At 51.8% G+C, this 23,463-nt stretch overlaps 1 protein-coding gene across 2 annotated transcripts in view; it reads left to right on the top strand.

Moving 5' to 3' along the window:
• Positions 1-23,463, top strand: part of CPNE5 (copine 5) — a 192,129-nt gene that overhangs the window by 151,047 nt on the left and 17,619 nt on the right. The window contains exon 19 of one of the 2 annotated variants that reach the window (XM_054028328.1): positions 21,370-21,427. The exons of the other annotated variant lie outside the window; for it this stretch is intronic. Within the exon in view, the coding sequence (XP_053884303.1) occupies positions 21,370-21,427 (58 nt within the window). The remainder of the gene's footprint in view (positions 1-21,369; positions 21,428-23,463) is intronic. 2 annotated transcript variants of the gene reach the window in all.

The raw sequence follows: 23,463 nt of genomic DNA on the forward strand, positions 1-23,463 counted from the left end.
CACAGGCCTCGACGGGGTTCTCGCCCTTCGAGCTCCTATACGGCAGGCAGCCCAGAGGAATACTGGACCTCCTGAAAGAGGAGTGGGAAGCACAGGAGACACGGGTCCTTGGGACCACACAATACGTGCTACAGCTCCGGGAGCGACTCCAAACGTTAGGGGCCTTCGCCCGTGAAAACCTGGAACGGGCCCAGGCAGGTCAGGAGCGCCTCTATAATCGAAGGGCAAGAGGGAGGAAGTTCTCCCCAGGCGATAGGGTGTTGCTGTTGCTGCCCTCTTCCGAGTCGAAGCTCCTGGCCAAATGGCAGGGTCCCTACGAAGTGATCCGACGAGTGGAACCAGTTGATTACGAGGTCAGACTACCTGGTCGACGCAAAGAGACCCGTATTTACCATATTAATCTCCTAAAGGCCTGGAAGACCCGGGAAGCCATGTTCATCGGCCCGTCCACCCCAGAGGCGGAACTTGGACCCCTAGCAGGAGATCTTCCCGACCCCGGACCGGCTGTGGTGGGGTCAGGCCTCGACCCCAGACAGAGAGGACAACTGCAACAGATGGTGGAGAAGTTCTCAGATGTATTATCGGCCCGCCCAGGCCGGACGACCCTAATGAGTCATCATATTGCCACAGACCCCGGGAAGAGAGTGACGGACAACCATCGACCGTTACCCAAGAAAATGTGGGACACCGTCCGGGGGAGGTGGAGACGATGTTGGAGATGGGAGTGGTAGAAGAATCGACGAGCGAGTGGCGAAGCCCTATCGTCTTAGTACCGAAGCCAGATGGGGCGACCCGGTTTTGTATCGACTTCAGAAAGGTCAACGCTATCTCTCGTTTTGATGCCTATCCAATGCCGAGAGTGGATGAACTGTTAGAGCGCCTCGGAGGAGCCAAGTACCTGTCAACTTTAGATTTAACTAAAGGATATTGGCAGATCCCACTGACGCCAAACTCCCGAGCAAAGACGGCCTTCCCTACGCCTTTCGGCCTCTTCCAGTTCGTAACCATGCCATTCGGCTTGCACGGAGCCGCAGCCACGTTCCAACGCCTGATGAACAAGGTCCTCCAGCCCCACGACCAATACGCGGCGGCGTACATCGACGATATCGTGGTTTATAGCCTTGACTGGGAGAGCCATTTACACCACCTGGCAGCAGTGCTACAAGCCCTCAGGGCGGCCGGCCTAACAGCTAACCCGGCGAAATGTCACTTAGGCCAAGAAGAGGTGACCTACCTGGGATACACGGTAGGAGGGGGGAAACTAACACCCCTGATTAGCAAGGTACAAGCCCTCAGAGATGTACCCACTCCCACAACGAAGAAACAAGTGCGTCAGTTCTTGGGATTAGCTGGGTACTATCGTCATTTTGTACCAGACTTCGCATCCATAGCCGCCCCCCTGTCAGATCTAACGAAGAACTCCCAGCCTCGACAGGTACAGTGGACTACACAATGCGAGCGAGCCTTTAACACACTCAAGGAACGGCTCACTCAAGAACCAGTACTACGGCACCCCGACTTCACGAAAGAGTTTATACTCCAAACAGACGCTTCGGAAGTCGGCCTGGGCGCAGTACTCTCCCAGGAAGTAGACGGGGAGGAACATCCTGTACTGTATTTAAGTCGGAAGCTGTTCCCCCGAGAAAGACACTTCTCAACAATAGAGAAAGAGGCCTTGGCGGTACGGTGGGCTATCGACGCCCTCCGCTACTATCTGTTAGGGAATAGTTTTAAATTAATCACGGATCACGCCCCTTTGCGATGGATCCACAGCATGAAAGACACGAATGCTAGAATTATGCGGTGGTACCTCGCCCTCCAGCCTTACGACTTCCAGGTGCTCCACCGACCGGGTAAGGCCCATACTAACGCCGATTTCTTCTCCAGGCTAGGGGAGGAGGGCGAAGAATCGGATCAAGGAGGGGGATCCTTAGCGCAGGGGGTGGTCCGTGAGGGGGCTGTCAGGCTCCCCCCCAACTGCCGAGGCCCTAAACAGTTAGCCCTGACGGCAGAGGATCCGTCACGCTTGTACGGGGTGTGTCTCAAATGCACAGAGAGTGCGAGAGGAGGGAACATACCCCAGCCTAGGCAGACGGCCGTGGGAGGAGAACCCTTGCGGGAAGCCCTGGTGGAGGACCAGCCCACACTCCTGGAACCGCCGAGGACTGCGACTTCTCCAGGTCAAGAGGGAGCCTCACTCTGGGGGGGACCAGCCGAGGCGGTGGACCACGAGACCTGTGGAGAATCAGGAGACCCGTGGGACACTCCAGCAGTGGAGCAGATAGGAGGCAGCTTAAGGGACGAGACGGACTGGTACGTCGGACCCGGTAAGCCTCAGCGTGTTTCGGTGGGACCCCCCCGCTGAGACGGTGGATAAGCCGGGTTGCCCATAGGCAAAGACTAATTTCCGGAACTTTGGGGCCAGTAGGCCATAAGGCCCAGTGACAAGGGCTAACTTTCTAGACTTTGAGCCGGTAAGCTGAGCCGCTGCGGGACAAAGATTGCTTTCCGTGCTCTAGGCCATTAGGCCGGTTAGGATAACCCCCCCCCCCCCCGGAGGGTTCTTAAGGGGGAGGGTGTGTGGTGGGGCGATTACCCCACACCTAGAGAGACTGGGCTGCGGCAGGCCTAGGCGCCTGCGTAGACGCGCGGCCAATCAGGAGAGGGCTTACTGGGAGCCAATAGGAAGACAGATTGGAGCCAGCCAATCAGAGCCCGGCTTAGCCATATAAAAGGCTGCCCAGAGCAGGAGCAGTCGGTCTGTCCCAGGCCTTCAGAGGGGAAGGTCTGTCTCCGGAGCTGGGAGGCCAGCACCACGGACAGCGCAGTGCAGGCCTGCCTGAGAGAGTGGGAGAAGGCCCTACTCCATAGCCTGCTAGGCGGCAGGCCTGGGAGGAGGAGGCCTAGCGTAGTGAAGGGCTGTTGGGGAAGCGGTCCAGAGGGGTAGTTAGAGGAGTAAGGAGTAGGAGGACAGTGAGACTGTCACACGAGGGCCTCTGGACCGGGACTCAGAGTAGTGGGCGGGCCTGAGTCCCCCCCCCCTTTTTCCCCCTTTGTTTGCTGTGCTACCCCGCGCACAGCCACAGGCCGCAGGGAGCGGCCGGTCAGAACCACACCAGGTCCTGGACTGCGAGGATCGGACTTGAGGGTGTGGCACTGTTGTTTAACACCCCCCCCCCTTTGGAAGGGGGTGTGATTGGACAGAGGGACACTGTCGGAGGGCAGTGCTCCGGAAGAGGACGCCGACGTCGGGAGCAACGCAAGTCCGTGCCCCCCACAGAGGCGCGACGACAGGCGGAACGCCACCCAGGGAGGGCGCTCTACTGGCACAAAACTAATTCCCCGAAGCGGCCAGGAGGAGGCGCCACAGCGGTGAGCTACCGACCCTGTCACAAGATGACATACTTGTCTTTTTGAAGAACCCGGAGCAGCACCAACTCCACATCAGGACCATCCTGGAGAGGTTATGGCAGCATGGTCTATACACAAAGCTTTGACCAACCCTCCATGGAGTTCGTGGGGAACGCCCTCTCCACAGAGGGCATTAAGAAGGACCCAAAGGAGATGGAAGCCATTCACAGCTGTGAGGCACCTTGGAGTATTCGGGAAGTGCAGCACCTCCTAGGCTTTGCCAATTTCTATCGCTGCTTCATCCTGGGGTTTTTGGAGTGAATAGTCCTCTGGACACCTCTAAATCTGTTAGGTTGCCCGAGGATCAGCAAGCCTTAGAACAGCTCAAGTTGCCTTCAGTACCGCTCCTACTCTGGCACACCCCAATCCAAAACAAACATTTGTCAAGGACACGAATGCATCAAATGTGGGCACTGTGGCCATGCTGTCTCTGAGGCACAGACCCTGGCACCTGCTGCACCCTGCGCACACCACTCGCAGAAGCTCTCTCCAGCAGAACGAAACTATGAGCTCCTTGATAAAGAATTGCTTGAGATTAAATCTGCATTTGCGGAGTGGCTTCACTACTGGAGGGGCTCAATGCCCTGAACAAGTGTTACTGATCACAGAAATCTTGAGTGTCTGTGCAGGGCCAATTCACTAAACCAGAGACAGCTGAGGGGGGTCTTATTCTTCTCCTGCTTCAACTTCAAGATTACCTACCCACCAGGGAGCAGGCACGGCATAGCCAATGCCCTGGTCTGTGAAGGAGGAAGGAGAGAAAGCTAGCCAGGAACAACCCTACTTCCTCAAGACCCACAACTTCCTTAATGCCACCCTATCCCAAGATCTAATCACACTGCTCCGATCAGCCTCTCGTGGGGGACCTGCTGACCCAGAGGGTGGTGAACTCCCAGTGCAATCACGAGCTCAGAATAAGAAACAACATTCCATGCAGGGCGGAATAATGTATATTAATGGCCATGTATATGTTCCACCAGGACCTCCTGGTTGGAGGTACTACGAGCCATGCTAATCCCCTAGCAGGGCACTACAGTGGCCTCAAGACCTACCCCAGCCTCCTGCTTCTTCTGGATACCTGCATGCAGGCTGAAATTCAGGCTTATGTTGATTCATGTGATTTATGCGCTTGCACCAAGGTGCTGTGCACCAAACCTCTCGGCACCGTGATGAGTATGGAGAACCTGCCCCAGCCATGGACAGCCATTGCCATGGATTTCATTGTAGAACTCACCAAATCAAATAGCCACATGCTAGTACTGTCTCATAGACTCTGAGACTTTAAGGTCAGAGGGGACCATCATGAACATCTAGTCTGACCACCTGCACATCGCGGGCCACAGAACCTCACTCCAGTAATAAACTCCTAACCTCTGGCTGAGTTATTGAAGTCCTCAAATCATGGTTTAAAGACGTCAAGCTACAGAGAATCCACCATTGATACTAGTTTAAACCTGCAAGTGACCCCATGCTGCAGAAGAAGGTGAAAACCCCCCATTATCTCTGCCAATCTGACCTTGGGGGAAATTCCTTCCTGACCCCAAATATGGCGATTAGTTAGACCCTGATCATGTGGACAAGACCCAGCAGCCAGATGCCTGGGAAACAGTTCTCTGTAGTAACTCAGAGCCCTCCCCATCTAGTGTCATAGATCAACTGACCAAGATGTCACACTTCATCCTCTGTGCCCACGTACTGTCAGCTGAGGTGATAGCTCAGCTCCTAATAACACAGTTGTCCACCTCCGTTGGCTGCTCCACCTCATCACCTCAATCAAGAGACCCAGTTCATCTTGCATGTCTGGCCCGAAACCCTCCAGCTACTAACATCCACTCCTGTGCCTCCTCAGCATACCACCCCCAGACAGATGGCCTGACCGAGAGGGTGAAGCAAGTACTGGAACAATATCTATGGTGCCTTCTTAATTACCACCAAGACAACTGGTCCACCCTCCTACCTGACGCCATATTTGCATACAACAACGCTGACCATGGCTCTCATAGGACAAAGCCCTTTTTTGCTAACTATGGATTTCACCCCTGATTCCTTCAGCCTCTCTGAACCCAGAGTCTGCTGACTTGGTTTAACAAATCCAACACATTCAAGAACAGCTGAGAGGGCCCCTCAGGGATGCGAAGAAGGACTACAAACGGTATGCAGATGGTCGGAGACAGGAGGGCTGGTCTTTTCGGTAGGCCTCCAGGTCTGGTTATCTGCTAAGCACCTCAACACGAGCAAGCCTGCCCCCCTGGTTCCAGGTCAGGGCCATATGGAGTATGAGGTCTGTGCCATGCTGGACTCCAGATTAAATTGGGGTCAGTTGTGGTAGCTCATACCCTGGGAATGCTGTGGCCCCCAAGAACAGTCTGGGAGCCTACCAGTAACGTTCACACTCCTGAAATAGTAAAAGACATTCACAAATGCCACCCAAACAAGCCTGGCCCTATGTGCCCCAGGGATGATGTGAGGATTCATAAGTCTTGAACCCAGGTCTGTGAATAGGTGGCGCTTACACACCCCCACTTCCAGGCAGCCTTGGCAGAGTGACGGTCAACACACCAAACATCCTGAGAGGCCAGTCACTGTAGAAAGTACCACCCATGGTAGAAATGACTGGCAGCACCTTCCATCACTTCTGATTGGCCCAAACCCATTATGTAAGCCTGCAGGGAGAAGCAGGAAGCCTCATCCCTGACCTGCTGCTGAGACCGACCCTGCTTCACTCCTGGTTCCTGCTTCCTTGACCTGCCCCCAGTTCCTGGCTATTGACTCTGGCTTGATCCTCGGCTCCAGTTCCTGGCTATTGACTCTGGCTTCACCCTCGGCTCCAGACCCCAGCTATCAACTCTGGCTCGAGCTCCTCCAGTCTGACCGTCTATGACTGTAACCACTGGACCTGACTGCCCCTGGTCCCTCACAGCATCAACCACAGACCACAATGGAGCTATGTGTTGGCATTAAACACCACAGCTTTCCAGTCCTGGCCTTGTTGGGGGGACACAGCTGTGTATTTGACTTCGTTGGGAACACCAATATCTACTGATATTTTGTTTAGTCCAGGCAGTCCAACGTTGGCTGTTGTTACATTTACCAATAGAGGGTTGATTGTTCGTCAGTAATGACTAGTGCGTATTGGCCATTGGACAATGCCCTATAAAAATCTACAGCTAAGTTTTCATGGAGCTCCTAGGTAGTTTGGCCACATATAGCTGATTCAGGTTTGTTTGTTTGTATTACAAGTGGACATGCTCTGCCTGTTTTGATGAGATTGTTCACGGGTTGGCTGATTTGTAGGAATCAGATTTCTTCTCTCAGGAGTTATCTCAGGACATTCTACAGGTCACTACTGGCTTTCTGTCAGGCATTGTCTCACTGCAATCAGCTGTTAATGACATGCCTACAATGTGCTGTACAGGCATGGATTGCAGTGATGACGTATGATTGATGTACGTACTCAGCAGCGAGTTGTTGTTGTTTTAGTGTTTGTTATGGGATGGGTGGAAATCATGCAGATCAGCAAGGCTGATGTTTCCAGCTCTGTATACCGTATCCAAAAGATGAGATGGATCCTCAGCTGGTGTAAATCAGCATATCTCCATTGATTTCAATGAAGCTATGCTTATGTACACCATCTGAGGTTCTGGCCCTGTATGCCGATGGGGTGGTGTAAGAACCAGAACTGAATCATGTTGAAAATAGTCTGGCTTTTCGATAGCAAAGGGCGGTTCTTCAGTTATATACCCGTTCAGTCAAAGAGCTCAGCTTGATCCCTCAGAGGGCAAAGCAATCAGCAAGACGGCTCAGCTCCGGGATTCTGCAATTATGACCTCTTTTTATAGCTGTGGCTAGTTACTGCTCTCACTCCAGCCTGTGCTTTTTGGCACTAACGACGGCACTTAGAGATCTGGGCAGGCAAGGTGGGTAGAAGCACATTTTGAAAAATTTGAATCTATCATCTCCAGTCTTGACGAGCAACAGAGCCATGCGGGGCTTTGTCTCTGCTTTACGACCCATCCAAACTCAGACCTCCCTGGCTCAGATAGAATGACATTGTGTGCTGGAGATGTTGGAAGCTGAAGCCCAGGGATGTCAAAAGCAGATCTCCTCAGGGGTTGGCTTTTTGTGTGGAGCTGTAAACATTTGCACCTACTTCCTGTGTTGTTCCTTCTTACTAGGTTTGGAATGTTTAAGTTCAATACATTTGCAACTCTCTGTTATTGCACCAGGCGTCGCTTGGCTTCTTGCTTCAATGCCGAGATGCAAAGTGACCTTTCCATAAATCTTTGTCAAACAGTTTTCCCGCCTACCCCCTGCAGCTGACTGCAGTGCGCTGTGATCACATCACTACGCGCAGGCTGGCCTCAGGGGGTTGGAAAGCGAGATGCTTTTTTGTAGCGCATCTTAAATGTAACTGACTCACTTTACACAAAAGAGTGCATGAGATAGGCAGTGTGTGTGTGTGCAGGCACGCGTGTGCATACTTGTGTGCGCATGTGCACGTATTCATTTATTCTTAGGTCACCTCCAGCAGTGGAGCACAGCCGCTTGTTCCATTGTGAATAACTTTGACATGTGTCACATGACCAGCTTGGATGGCCATTGCCTCTTTTTTGGTCATGTGTCCTCTGTCATGTTGCAAGCGTTCCTTGGGGTCCCTTCAGTTTGTCTTTGGTAATTTGGTGAACATGGCAGAAGACTGTTATTTTGCACTTCAGCTCACCAGCTAGATCACAGAACTGTGTACTGCTTGGATCCCGGACAGCTGAGTCTTTCGTCTGCTGATCAAGCCCACTGTGAGGCTTTGCAGATCCAAAGACACCCCTCCCTTTGTGACTGTGATGGGAACTGGCACTCCTGGGCTGCGTTGATGAGACTGATACATTTTGGTGCAAAGCACGCTGTGAATTCTTCTTGACACGGAGCATATGTTCTGTTTGTGTCTCCTGGTGAGCTGTCATCAGACACTGCTTGTTGTTTTGCCCCTGTGATGAAGTCTTCACTCCATTTTTACTGTGTCTTCAAGAACATTACTCGGCGTAATGGGTGATTAAGGACTGCAGGGTTTGGCTCAGATGTGCTGTGGCAATAAACAGAAGGGACCTAATGGGGTGCAATCCCATATGATGTGGGCAGGTTGTCAGGGCTCAGCTGTTGGTCCATCCTTTCAGCAGATGTTGGAACCTGGTCTGGCAATGACAGCTGAGTCCTGTGTATTCATTGTGGCAGGTATGGGGTGCTCCCCCACCTTGGGCATAAGGGAGGCAGGACTGGCACTCTGGAAAGAGGGAACTTGGGACAAAGGTCCTCAGGGGAAATCCTACAAATAGCTTAGCTTGGAGGAGGAAGCCTAGGCTGAATGGGATGGTGTGATGAGACTGCCTACAATGGCATGGAGCCGATCTGTGACTGCTAGCAGCAAATATCTCCAAAGGCCAGTGATGGGACACTAGATGGGGAGGGCTCTAAGATTAATACAGGGAATTCTTTTCCAGGTGTATGGCTGGTGGCTCTTGTCCATGTGCTTAGGATTTAACTTGTCGCCATATTTGGGGTCAGAAAGGAATTTCCTCCCAGCTCAGATTGGCAGAGACTCTGGGGGGGTTTCGCCTTCCTGTGCAGCATGGAGCACAGGTCACTTGCAGGTTTAAACTAGTGTCTGTGGTGGATTCTCTGTAACTTGAAGTCTTTAAACCCTAATTTGAGGATGTGAGTAACTAAGCCAGAGGTTTTGGGTCTATTACAGGAGTGGCTGGGTGAGGTTCTGTGGCCTGTGACGTGCAGGAGGTCAGACTAGATGATCACAATGGTTCCTTCTGACCTTAAAGGCTCTGAGTCTGTGAGTTATGTGGTGGTGGTGTTATTTTAGCTGCCAAGAAAAGCAGCACGCCAGGAAGAGGGGTGTGATTAGGCATTAACCCACAGCGTGTGCGCGCTGTGCAAGGGTATGGCCCCTTCACGGCGACGTATGATCTCATGGCCCTTTCAGGAGCAACTAACAAGTGGGAACGTGACAGTTTCCTATTAACTCAGAAGTTACGCCCAGTGCTGACAGTAAACTCTGTTTATGTGGAAACATAACGAATTGCCTTATTGCTTCTAATAACTAGGGACCCTGAGTTTGTTTTGCAGTTACTGTGGTAACAAGTGTGGTACAAATGCCTGGGCAGATTGCTAGCTAGATCAGAAAGCTGATCAATAGATAGAAAGGTAGCTAGAATGGAAAGATAAAATGATAGGATGATTGCTAGGTATAGATGGACAGATAGGTAGCTAGGATGGTAGGTGGATGGACACATTTTTCAGGTACTTGCTCAAGTAATTCGGCTTCTGTCTGGAACAATAGGACTTTTGATTTGTTTGCTCATTTTTTAATCTATCTGTTAAAGTCCCCGAGGATGCGGCTGAGGCGTAGCGAACTCAGTCCAGCCAGGAGATAGTTCATCTTGATTACGTTGCTCATTTCACTATTTGAATTGCAAAGGGAAAATAAAAACCTCCCTCTCCTTCTGCGTGGGCGGCTTTTCTGTCTTCCAACATTTGCTCAGCCCTGCAAGTGTCTTCACTATTGAGATATTATTTCACTGGCTGCAAGATTTGCAGAGTGCAGGTTTCAATGTGCAGAACCTTTTTGTTTCCTTTTCCTTTTCCTCTTCGCTACCCCACCAGGTGATAAGTTCACCCCACCGAGTCCTGGGCATCCATTGATCTCTGGCTCAGTGAGCACGCTCTGATCCAGCAGTCACTGCTTAGAATCCACTTGCTGCCCTGCCACCTGGTTCCCCTCTCACATACACTGGTATCACCACTGTATCTCCACAGACTTCAGTGGAGTTACCCTGGATTGACAGTGGAGTGAGAGGAGAATCAGGCCCAATTGAGTGACTCCTGATTTACCCTGGTGTGAGAGAGAGGGGAATCAGGCCTCGTGGAGTTACTCCTTGATTACACCAAGGTGAGTGAGAGGGGAATTGGGCCCAGTGGAGCTTCCACTCATTTACACCGGTGTGAATGAGAAGAGAATCAGGCCCAGTGGAGTTACTCCTGATTTACACACAGTTGAGTGAAAGAGGAATCAGGGCCACTGGAGTGATTCCTGATGTATACTCAGGTCAATGAAAGGGGTATCAGGCCCAATACAGATACTCCTGATTTGCACCGGGGTGAAAGAGAGGGGAATCAGGACTGGCGGAGTGACTCTTGATTTACACTGGGGTGAGTCATATGGGGAATGGGGTCTCTTATGTTTAACAAAGCAATTATGGGCAAGATCCTCAGCCCCCATGGAACCTTCTTTTAGTCTACATGGCCCCCCACTTAAGAACATAAGAACGGCCATACTGGATCCGACCAAGGGTCCATCTACCCCAGTATCCTGTCTTCTGACAGTGGCCAGTGGCAGGTGCCCCATTGATGGACCTATCCTCCGTGAACTTACCTAGTTACTTTTTTTAACCCTGTTATAGTCTTGGCCTTCACAACACCCTCTGGCAAGGAGTTCCACAGGTTGACTGTGCGTTGTGTGAAGAAATACTTCCTTTTGTTTGTTTTAAACCTGTTGCCTATTAATTTCATTTGTTGACCTCCTAGCTCTTGTGTTATGCGAAGAGGTAAATAACACTTCCTTATTTACTTTCTCCACACCAGTCATGATTTTATAGACCTCAATCATATCCCCCCTTAGTCATCTCTTTCCCAAGATGAAAAGTCCCAGTCTTATTAGTCTCTCCTCATACGGAAGGTGTTCCATACCCCTAATCATTTTTGTTGTCCTTTTCTGAACCTTTTCCAATTCCACTTGGGCTTGGTGCTGGGATAGGTTTTGGCCCATTGTAGTGGGACGGTAAAGGGACAGGACAAAGAGAGGGAAAGACAAAATGGAAAACAAATGACAAGCAGGGTGCAGAGAGAGCCAGAGGCACCCAAGGCCACTAACACAGGACAGAAACCTGCAAAATAATGAAGTTAGTGCTGCAAGGTAGGGGAGGGTGAGAGGCACCAAGAAGTGCAGTTACTCCAGGGATGGGAAGGGAAGGGAGCAGGAATTCAGAAATGAAAATGAGCCCAAGTCCGAGCTGAGCAGCACTCAGGCAGACGCCAGCTCTTGTGCCCATCTCACCAGCTGATGCTCAGCAGAGAGGCTGGCCCAGCACCGAGCTCTGTCACTGAAATCAGCATCTGAGCTCACTGACTCCTCTGGAACAGGTGAATGAGGAGAGAATCAGGCCCAGGGCAGTTACGCCTGATTTACACCAGTGTGAGCCAGAGGGGAATCAGCAATTCCCGATTAAAGGCGTTCATGTTACTTACAGGTGGCCTCCGCCCATGAAGACAGGAAAGCTTATTCCACCCAAAGACCTTTTCCAAAATGCTTGTCCTTGTCCTGTTCACGCAGGCCTCTGGCCAGAGCGGGTCTCTCCTGCCCCCATGGATGATGGGGGCGGGTCCTGCTGCAGTCTAGAATTAGGGATCTGAAAACAGCTAGTAGTTTGTGTTGTTTGTTTGCTTTAGTTTCCCTCTCTTCCCACTAGAGAGTGGGGGGAAATGTGTGTAGGATGGCTAAGCATCCCTTGGAGGTGAGAAGAGAATGAAGAGATTCAAGGGTTATTTGTATAATAATCGTTTGCCCTTCCCATGTTCCCTCTATCCAAAACACTTTTTAAAGGACACTGCTTCCTGGGGCTTAGTGTCAATGAGGATCAGGGCCTTACTCCTCTTGCTGCTCCCCTGTGGGAGGTCATTATTACCAGCCCTCATTATGCAGCTGGGGAAACTGAGGCATAGAGGAAGTGGCTCACCCAAAATCTCACAGAGCATCAGGAATAGAGCCCCAAATCTCCTGACTCACTGGGTCTTAACCCCATGAGCATCCTTCATCCCCGAGCTACCATCTGTGCCAGGAGCTGTTGTCAGTCCAGCACCATCCCCAGCAGGAAATTCACTTAACAACAAGAAAGCAAAGTAAGGCAGCATAGGGTAAGTGCCAGCTGCCCAGCAGGCTCAGGGCCGGGCAGACACCCTTTCTTTTCTCTGACCCCTCACGTTGGTGTGGTGTGGGTCAGGATAGTGACCTGGGAGGGGAGCAAGAACTAGGGGCCTTCTGCCCTCATGGTGGCCAAGCTCTGGGGCTGGCCCTGGCTGGGAAACAGAGGAGAACTAACCGTGGTGAGAATTCCACAGGAGGAAGAAGCCAAAGTGAGCACACAGAGCAGCGAGTGATTTGCTCTGCTGAGCCCTGTGGGTTCTCGGGGAACTTGAGGGCAGCCTCTTAGCAAGCCTGCAGCTGACGGATGCTAGTCATTTTGCACTTCAGCAGGCCAGCAAGGCTCAAGGCAGAGAAGGTAACTAGCTGTCACAGACTCCTAGGACTTGCCAGACAGGATTGGCTCAGGGAGGCTTGCCTCCATCAGAGGACCATGGAAATTGCCAGATCAGATTAGACCACTGAACTCTTAAGCCTAGTATCCTGCTTCCAGTACTGAGAAAGGCAAACTCTCCTGCTGTTAGTCACCTGCCTATTGTGCAATGCTTGTACACGTAGGGGTGAAGTTCCTTCCTGACCCTTACAGAACTTCAGGTGAGCCCTGAAGTATGAAATTCAATTACCCCATTCTTATGATTAATGGTCAAAATTATTTCACTGCTTTTTAAAATCCAGCCCTGCTGTGACTCCGCTCTCTGCTGTAGCCATGAACTCCACACAGTGACTGCTTGTAAGCTCAACCGTCGTCAGTCTAATTCCTGCTCCCAATTAAACTGTTTCCTGCATGAATACCAGAGTGGCTGCTGTTGCATGAACTACTCCTCTGCTATTACGAGCCATTGATTATGTGGTATGGTTGATGGCAGCACCTCATCCAATGCTCAGCACAGAATCCCATTAGCCTGTACTAGATTGAGCCAATGCATTTCGTTAGCAGATGGGGAGAGAGCCTCATTGCTCATTTTGTGGCAGCCTTCTCCAGCTGACATCCTTCATAGGCATCTCGTATGGAACTCACTAACCCCTGTCCTTGCACTGCACCCTTCATGTAATGGGTATGTCCAGACATCCGCTTGTGATGAAAACCTGGCTGAAAGGAAAACGAAAACGGCACGATTGCTCTGGACATGGGCTGGGAGAGGGATTGAGCACAGTTGAATAAAGCACCGGCTGGGAGCTCAGTAACGGGAGAGGATGGCTTGGAGACACTGCCCCATTTCCCTTCGCTTTCGGGCAGGTGCTGGTGACGTGACCTTTTTTAGATTTGTTGCAGGGGGGCTGCCAGGCCTCAAAGAAACTCTTTGATGGATGTTGTGAAGGCCAAGACTATAACAGGTTTCAAAAAAGAGTTAGATAAGTTCATGGAGGTTAGGTCCATCAATGGCATCCCTAGCCTCTGTTTGCCAGAAGCTGGGAATGAGCAACAGGGGATGGATCACTTGGTGATTACCTGTTCTGTTCATTCCCTCTGGAGCACCTGGCACTGGCCACTGTCGGAAGACAGGATACTGGGCTAGATGGACCTTTGGTCTGACCCAATATGGCCATTCTTATGTTCTTATATTTCTTATGTTCACACAGCCAGCTCCTGCCACCTGAGCACGTCTCTGGGGGGTCTTTAAGTGACACAAAACCACCCTCCTGGCTGCTCTGCCACCCCTTCCCAGCTCTGCCATGGACAGCACAGCTAGGGAAAAGGATTCCCATACTCAGAGATGCCCAGCTGACTGAACAGCTTCTACGGGGCCATTAGCAGCTGAGGTGGATTAGAGCAGCTCTGAAGCTGATCTAATTTATACTGGGAACTGGCCTGGTCCCCAACATGCCCCAAGTTCGCAGAGACCTGAAGGCACCTTCCTCACTCCAGGGGCAGATCTAAAACAGTCCAGGATCTGGGCCATGCTTCGCTAGACATACAGCTGCAGAGATGGACAGATATGGATGGACAGAGTAAGCCAGCCTAGTGCGTACAGCTTAGAGAATGAAAGGGAGGGACAGAAACACAAACCTTGACCTGACCAATGGCTAGAGGTGAGCAGAGCTGTTGTCCATGCTTGTACCAGCCTGGAGATTCTGAATCTCTGCACAAGGGAACTACTGGTGGGGTTACCATTGTACACCTGCTCCTAGCTGACATACACTCCCCGGATGAGGGCAATGGCTGGGACAGGAGAGGAGGCGCTAGAGGTAAGATGGAAGGGTGGAGAGGGAAGAGAGGTGGGGAGAGAGAGGTGAGGAAGGAGGCTATTATAAAAAACGGATTTAAAAAGTGCTAGCTGCAGCTAAACCTGTGCTTATCCGTTCTTGTAGCTTTTCTATTTCAGCTCACCCCGCATATTCATTGCCAGGGGAGTATTTCCAGGATCTGGCCATTGGGTGTTTCTCTATTCGAAATCTCTCGGCCCAAAAGCCGAGTCAAGAGATGAGTGAGGTGCCTCAGAAGGTCCTTTAATGCCAGGGAAGGGGCTAAGATCTTTAGGGCCTGATCCTATGGTCACTGAGGTCATTGGCAAAGCTCCTGTTGACTTTGATGGTGCAAAATTGGGGACTTACACAGCATCAAATCAGGGGGAACTCCAGACTCATTCCATGTGGCCAAAAGGTCAAGTCCTTGGGCTGGGTCCAATGGAGACGTGTTCTCATGAGTTCCCATGAGACCAAGAGGAATGACACGGGCAGTCGAAATTCAAATGCGGCCTTTTGGACAACAAAACAACGTCTACAAGACTAATAATAAAAGCCAGGGCAATGTATAGGCAAGGAGCAGCGGGTGTAGATGGATGCCCCCGTTACTGAGTTTGGTCTGGGATGGTATATATCAAGCTAGCAGCAGAGTTGGAGCCCGTTGGGAAGCGATCCCTCATGCCTTAATGCAGTTACAGTAGCCAGTTCACTCACTCCAGCAGGGATATTACTGCACTGGGCAAGCTGGCAAGGCAAATAATTAAACATGAAACAAGCTGTCGCACAGCCGTAACCTAGATCGCAGCTCTGACAATGAGCTACGGCTCCCATCCCGGCTCTCTTATTACAGAAACGCTCTGCTAATGTCTTAGCAGGCTCAGCCATTAATGAACCCTGCTCAGACGCAGCCACGGGGCTACTTAGATTGTCTCCAATAACTTTTAAGCCAATCGCTGCCAACAACTGGCATGAATCAAACCCACTCCTTCTTCCACCCCCTTTCTCATTGACAAAACTAAGTTGGTTTCCCTGCTGCAGGCTCTAATCCCTATTTCAGAAGGAGCCGGAGTGAACAATGCAGCTTGGTCTGTGTTTTAGTAATTGCCAGTTTCGGGTCCTGGCAGGCCATGCCAGGCAACGAATTCCAGAACTGATGGGCCCCACTCTGCCAATGTCTTGGCCCGGAATCCAGTCCCAGAGCTTCTCAGCAGAACAGAACTGCCCCAGCAAAGTGAGGGGGCAGCTGTGAAGACCGCCACAGCCCAGTCCCTTGGGGCCAGGGAGGTGCCAATGGCTGGCAGCTTGAGTTACATGGGCACATGGATTTGGAGGCAGTGCAGAATAGGGGACCCCAGGATTGCGTGTTCACCTCTGCACACTCCACTGAGCGAAGGATGAGCCGGTCCTGCGCTACCTGCAGATGCTGGGCCCAGGCCTTGGGTCTGACGGAGCTGCAGGCTGCACAGAACGCTCAGTGGAAGGGCTGTATGCCATCTTAGTGCCTTCTGACCTGGGGCTGGCGGGGGTCAGTTCAGCCCCCAGGGCTCAGGTTATTCCTATGATGGGAAGGGGAAAACAGAGCCTCAGGGCTTTGTTTGCTAGCAGAGTCCCTGGCTGTTGAAATTTGACACCAGTTTGGGTTCTCTCTCTACCTCCCCCACTCCTCCCAGCTCCAGCAAACTTTCAGCTCACATTTGCTGGCCTGGTGCCTCACTGCCAGTAACGGGGACAGGTCTTAAGAGGCTGGCTTGAGAAATATGATCCACTCCCAGTGGGCAGTGAACCCCTTTGGCCCATTCCCATGTACAGCACCCCACCACCTTCTGGTACACACCATCTCCAAGGCTCTCCCACTGTCTTTGGCCTGTCCCATCTGACGGCCCGAGAGCACGTGACACAGAACACGAAGCTGAGAGGCCTTGGCTGCGTGGCGGGACTGATGTGAATTCACAATTATTACTGCATGCTTCTGATCCTGGGGCCTGGGCTTGCAGGATGTGAGCTTAGCAGGATTCAGCAAGTGGTTGGACATTTACATGGAGAATGGGAACAGCCACAGTCACAGTACCCGGGGCACAAAATTAAGGGATATAAATGCTTGTGCTTCTAGGCATTAGCTCCTGGGGGTGAGGCAGTAATTTCCCCCATGGGAAGGTTATTCCACAAGTGTCCAGTAGGGGGTTCCTTGCACCTTCCCCTGAAGCAGCTTGTGTTGGCCCTGTCGAAGACAGGACAGTTCTGGTCTGCTTGGGCCAGTGGGCTGATGTGCCATCGCAGGTCGAATGTTCTCCCTCACATACGGGTAAATCTGGAGTGGCTCTGGTAGAGTTACCGTGGCATGAAACTGGGGTAAGTGAGCCAAGTGTCAGACTCCTGTTCGTATTACGATTCAGAGGTGTTCCTTTCTCCAAAGTCTTATCATCTCCTGGCCTGACTGCATTTCGGACAAGCAGCTTAAAGCAGCGCACCAGAGCTTTGGGAAGGGCCCCACTGTCAGGAAAGGAAGACAGTGTTGAGTGGCTAGAGCTGGACTGGGACTCAGGCGACCTGGTTCCATTCTCAGCTCTGCCTCTGGCTTGCTGGTAAATCACATCGCCGCCCTGGGTCTCAGTTGCCCCAGCTGTACAATGGGGATAATGATATTGCTCTCCTGTGTCAAATGCTTTGAGATCCACTGATAAAAAGTGCTAGGGATAAGTAGCAGTAGATTCAAAACTCCCATACAGATCAGGATTAGTTGACCATGAAGTAAAGTAGCTGTTCTGGGCCAGACTTTTCTGGGTGGAGTTTGATGATGACATTGAACAAATGTTTTTTCATATCTAGAATTCATCAGAATTATTGGAGCCAGATAATAGGAAGAAGATAAGATCTGGCCTCACAATACCTTTGCCTAAAATAATTCTATCTGAGAGGCTTTTGCCCATGCACAGATCACTACAATATGTAATGATCATTTGATTAACTCTGGGTTAGCAGTCAGTGGATCTCCCATACCCACTAATGTGATCCCACCTCACCGCTGGCTAATGGATCATTTTAGAATGCCTCTTTGAGCCTCTAGTTGAGCTGTCAGAGTCAAAGCCAATGTCAGGCCGGCCACGCTCCATTAGTATTAGATTCACTAGAAGCCAGGCAGCTGAGCTACATTTCTGTCTGCCGTTGATTGGCATTTGAGTGTTTGTGAAAAGGAGAACCGGAGAGTCCCAGAGACATGGGTATTGCAGGCAGATGCTGCCACAATGAGCTCTGCCCATGCACAGCCCCCACCCTTGCTATCATATCCTGGGTTCCCGGTCTGCAGCGCTGCAAGTGGACCTCAATCCTGCCATGCAGCCCCCTCTGCTATTCCAGCCCTGAGCCCCACCCCGCTCTGCCAATATTAACACCCCTTTCCCAGCACTAGGCCCGTTACTGGGGAGAGCCCGTCACTCAGGTTAAATGCCTAGCTGCCTGGTGATTATGTGCCGTGCACAAATGAGGGTTAGCATTTGACCTCCCATCTCCCACATCTTCATCTCCAGCATTCTTACACATGCTTGGAATGGCAGCGTGAGCTAGCAGAATGCAAGGCAATCCGCCATGCTGATTGGCTAGTGGGGAAGTTTCCAGATTTGTGAAGCTGCTGTAGTCAGCCTGAGTGGCTTGTATTTAGAGCTCAGATCTGGGTTCCTGGGGTCTAGGCCCAGCTCTGGAAGGGATGGAGGCCCAGCTCCTCAAAGGAATTTAGGTTCCTAGTTCCCACTGAAATCAAGGGGTCTCTGGGCCCGTGTGCTAATGGCTGGTCTAGAGGGAATGAGGGTCAGGGCTATTCATGTCTGTTCCCTGATTCAGAGGGGAGTATGGACCAATGTTTAGACCAGAAGCTGGGGAGCTAGGACTCCGGGGTTCTGTTCTTAATCCTGGGAAGAAGATCAGTTTTCTATCTCTTAGCCAGATTCTGATCTGTGACAGTACTTTGCCTCTCACCCCATGCCAGCTTCACTTCCTGACCAGCCTCTTGATGCCCTGTCAAAGGCTTTTAGAAAGTCTGAATAAATTGTGTCAACCAGTTCTCCCTTACCCACGGTCTCGTTGACCCAGCTTTGTAATGCACTTTGAGATCCTCGGAGGTGCTCAATGTTGCAAATTGCTGTTAGCTCTTATAAAATCTCACGTCCCAGTGTGTGACCAGAAATCAGCTCAGACAAAGAGCTCTGATTGTTAAAGCTCCTGTGTTTAATAGCAAACACAATCTGTGATTGCTGGAAGGGAAGAAAAAGGAGGGGATAATTGGATGATAAAGCAGCGAGTGAGGTAGGTAAAAAATGGGGGTCCTGAAGGAATTGGAGAGACAGCATGGAAATCACATGGTGTCAATACGATTTTCTGCTGTCATAACCAATTACATGACAGCCAACTCATTAGCAAGGAGACAGCGCAGCTCTCCTGGATTCAGGGAGTGAGCAGGAGAAAGCTTGTTAATATGCAAATGAGAGGAGCTTGACCTAATAAAGGGAAAACAGAAGAGGAGAAGCTATCTGTGTTGCCCTGTCCTGTGGTAGCTGCAGTCACTTTGGGAGCTAATCGTGATGGGCAAATTCTTGTAAGTAAAATGAATTGCCTGTTACTAACCTTGCTCATTATTGTGGAAGGAAATGAGTTAACCGGGCCCAGCATGGAGAGAGGGGGAGGACTAGATCCTCAGTGGGTGTAAATCAGCATAGCTCCACTGGAGCTCAGAATCTGGGCCTCGATTTCCCAGTTCTGAACTTAGAAGCCCTGTATAACAACAATGTGACCAAATTCAGTTCCGCTCTTGGTAAATGCATGTGGATTTAGCCTTGAATGTTACATGCATGTAACATCTTTCATCCAACATGATATCAGAGCACCTAACAAGCTATATACATGCAGCACCCCTGAAATGCAGCTTTCTTTGGGGTGGAGGATGAGCACCAACTGACACGCTGCACCACAGTAGGGAGGAAGGGAAATTTTGGCCAAGGACAAGGACTGTGTCATGCAGCCAGGACAGGACCTGGTGGGATGAGACAGTTTTGTTACGATGCTGCATTGAGGTTGCCTGAAATAAATTCAAGGCTCTTTAACTGCCCTGCAAGATAGAAGTGTTAAGAAATTGCTTTTCATGGCAACTGGCCTCGAGTTAAAAAAGATAATGGCCAGGACAGTGCAAATCTCAACCAGAGGCAAACCAAATTAGAGCACTGTATCAGCACAGCACCACTTGAGCCTAGTCCCAGCTCATGAGCACCTCAGGGCAAGTCTACACTACAGTCACCCTACGTTACGTCGAGGTACAGCCACTGCAGTCATTAAATCGCTTTTGCATGTCTGCCCTATGCTCGCTCCTTGTGTCGGCGGTGCGTGTCCTCACCAGGAGCGCTCACACCGGTTGACCTGTCAGCCAGCAGCAGGCAATGTGAGCAATGCAGTGTCTACACGCGCTCTCGCGGAGCTGGAGTTCGTCAGTTGGCATAGCGGGCGAGCGATACTTTAGTGTAGACGCTGACAGGGTTAGGTCAATGTGACCTGTGTTGTGTAGACCAGGGCTCAGCGTCCAGTCCTGATGTGCGAATGGAATCGGTGCATTCCTGGCCCAGAAGCAAGGAGTGGAGCTAATGGAGCCACAGTGACACCTAGTGAGACTGTTGAGCAAGGATGAAAAGGAGAGGGAGAGCGCGCCTGGTCTGCTTTCCTTCAAACCAATGTAAATCAGGAGCAGCAACTCCACTGGCTCTGAGTCTCCTCAGTCACATCATTGCAAATCAGGAGTTACCCCATTGTTCCTGACTCCCCTCTCATTCACACGGGGGGAGGGATGGCTCAGTGGTTTGAGCATTGGCCTGCTAAACCCAGGGTTGTGAGTTCAATCCTTGAGGGGGCCACTTGGGGATCTGGGGCAAAATCAGTACTTAGTCCTGCTAGTGAAGTCAGGGGGCTGGATTTGATGACCTTTCAAAGTCCCTTCCAGTTCTAGGGGATGGGATATCTCCATTTATTTCTATTTAAATCAGGAGCACCGGCATAAATCAGGAGTAACCCCATTGATCATGATTTCCCCTCATTCATGCAGGTGTAAATCAGGAGTAACCCCACTGATCCCAATTCCCTTCTCATTCACGCAGGGTAAATCAGCATCACTGTTAACTCCAGTGGAGTTTTGCCTCTTCACAGCTCAGCATCCGGCCTCTAGCCATAAAACTGTCTGGAATTAGTCACCCTGCCTCCAGCCTTCGTTGGAGCAGATGTGTTACACTTCAGCCAACAGTCCATGGCTATTCATTTCCTAGGGCAAACACAAGCACGCGGGACCGTGACAGCTGGGGGGTGGTTACTTTTTAATCTGAAAAGCCCCTTCAAGGCCCTGCGCTATCCAGTGATGCACACAGCATCCCAGCGCCCCGGCAGCCTGGTTTCCCCTGGCTGACTCAATTAGCATTAGCACTGCTGGCTCTTGCTATGGCTGTGATGTCCAGAGGCCTCCCTAACATGCTGGGGCTGCGTATGTGGAGATGTGAATAGACCTCGAGGAAGCTCATGTATTCATGGAAAGGAACACAGATTGGGGTATCCCCAGGCTTCTGTGGGGGCGGGCTGGAGTGCCGTTTGGGCTGTGACGGGACACAGCTCCAGAAGGGCTCAGAGCTCAGAGTCGCCCAGGCCATTGGGGGTGACAGTGGTTTTCGCTTTGTGCCATAAACTCTTGTTCTTTCTTTCCTTCTCCCCCCTTCCGATTCCCTTGTCCCGCAACTTCCCTCTCCCCCTCCCCCACTTTTATTCCTCTGCCACAGGCCGCCAAGCTGCCAATGTCCATCATCATCGTGGGAGTTGGGCAGGCCGAATTTGACGGTAAGGCCTCCACCCTCCTCTCTCTTCCTTTGTTTAAACCAGCAGGCGCTCATCTAGGTGTGGCAAGATGGCTGTGTGCATCGGGTCTCAGCCTGGCCACAGACACCTGGGGGCAAGTCACTTCCAGCCAGATCCACAAAGGAGAGCCTAGCTCCTAGGCACCCAGCTACCCCGCAGCACCCCCAGCCCCGAGCCGGCCACCAGGCTCCCCGTGCATTTTATGGGGCTCAGAAGGGCATTCACAGAGGACAGACACTTAGCAAGGAGCCACCTACGCCAGCCAGTAGGAAATGCTTAGGAGAGAGGTGCAGCCCGAGCCCCACCCCTCTTAGGTAGTGAGGGCCATCTCTGCTTAGGATTCCCAGCCTGGAATCCACTCCTGGAGTTAGAGGCCAGGTCAGCTTCTTCTCCTGCCAAAAGCCCGGGGCGCTCACCTGTCACATGGGAGACCTGCCTTCAAAGCCCTGATGTGCAGCACAGCCTTGATCTCAGCTCTCCCCCTCCCAGGGAAGAGCCCTGACACCCGATTAGGGGGTATGCTGGGCAAGTCTCGCTCCATCTCTCCTGCTGGAGCCTTTCCACTGGGTCAGTAATGCAATATTCATGGAGCAAGAGATGGACTGTATAGCCCAGTGGGTAGGGCACTCCCCTGGCAGACCTGGGCTCACCAGGGGTGTGTGAAAGCAGGTCTCCCACGCTCCAGGACAGCGCTCTAACCATGGCCTGTGGGACAGACACACTTTTTCTCTCTTCCAAACCTGCCTGCTCCCCGTTGTCTTTTGGGGGAGGGGAATCAATCCAGTAGGCGTGCTCTGAGCGCACCTATTGGACAGGGCCCGCGGGCAAGATGGGCGGGATGACACCTAGTTTGAGGATCCTGCTGGGGCTTAGGTGTGAACGAGGGCTCCGAGCAGCTCAGTGGGGTCAGGACTTTGTGCCTGCTGCCTGGCGGGAACATAGGCACCTACGGGATGTACTGGCAGAAATGGAGGTTTGGCCAGGGGAGCCGGGGTTTGAGGAGCTCAGTGACGTCTTGGGTTGCCACCCAGCCGGTGTTCACCCAGACAGGCTGGAGTTCAGCTTGTGTGACCGGGTGCCATTTGACAAGCCTGGACATCCATTGTTTTTTGTATCTGGGGGGAGAGGTGGAGCAGGGGCAGGGCCTCCAGGGAAAGAGGCAGAGCAGGGGCAGGGCCTGGGGGGAAAGAGACAGAAAAGGGGTGGGACCTCAAGGGAAAGAGGTGGAGCAGGGGCAGGGCCTTGACATCTACATGTTGGAAAGTACCTAAAGGGGTAGTTAGGCACCAAAGTCCCTTTGCAGGCCTAGCCCCTCCTCTGCTGGTGCCTCAGTCCCCGAGGACAGAGCTTTCCTACCTCACAAAGGTGTGATGATGCTGAACTCATTAGTGACTGACTGTGATGCCATGGTAATGCCGGGCATGCAAGCAGATCAACCTCACAACCTGAGGATAATCTAGGCCAGTGCCTCGGCTGGTGTGGTTTGGTGCAGCTTGTCGATTGCAGGGTCGCTGGGCTGACTCCAGGTGCCCTGCCCCCATTTGTCAGAGGCGTTTTCTTTCAAACCCATCGGTTTGTAGCTTAAAGGTTCCCAGTATAAAATATCTGAGAGTTTGTCAGGCCAGGAGCCTCCTCCCTCTCTCGGTCTTTCTTGATACAAAATCCTCTTTTAGCGATCTCTCCCTCCGCTCTGTGTGCGCAGCCTGCAGGCCCCCCACCCCTCCTGGGGTGAAGGAAGAATTCCCTATTTTGGAGCAGATGCACCAGGGCCTTGCAAAGGGGCTAGCAATGAACTGGAGAAGTGAACAGATGGCCAGAGGCTAACCCTGCAGGGAGTCCCCCACCAGCCTGCAGCTGGAGCTCAGGTGCTCTGTGTTGACACAGCAACCCCTTGCAACAATTAGATAAGAGCTAAATGAGTCTCAGTAGAGGGAGTTGCTAGGTCTAGAGAGCAACATCTGTCTGTGTGCACTGGCTGCCCAGGGGAGTAGAGCAGGAGGAGGGTGAAAAGCAAAGTA

Source organism: Malaclemys terrapin, chromosome 4 (genome assembly GCF_027887155.1).
Source record: "Malaclemys terrapin pileata isolate rMalTer1 chromosome 4, rMalTer1.hap1, whole genome shotgun sequence".
NCBI lineage: Eukaryota > Metazoa > Chordata > Testudines > Emydidae > Malaclemys > Malaclemys terrapin.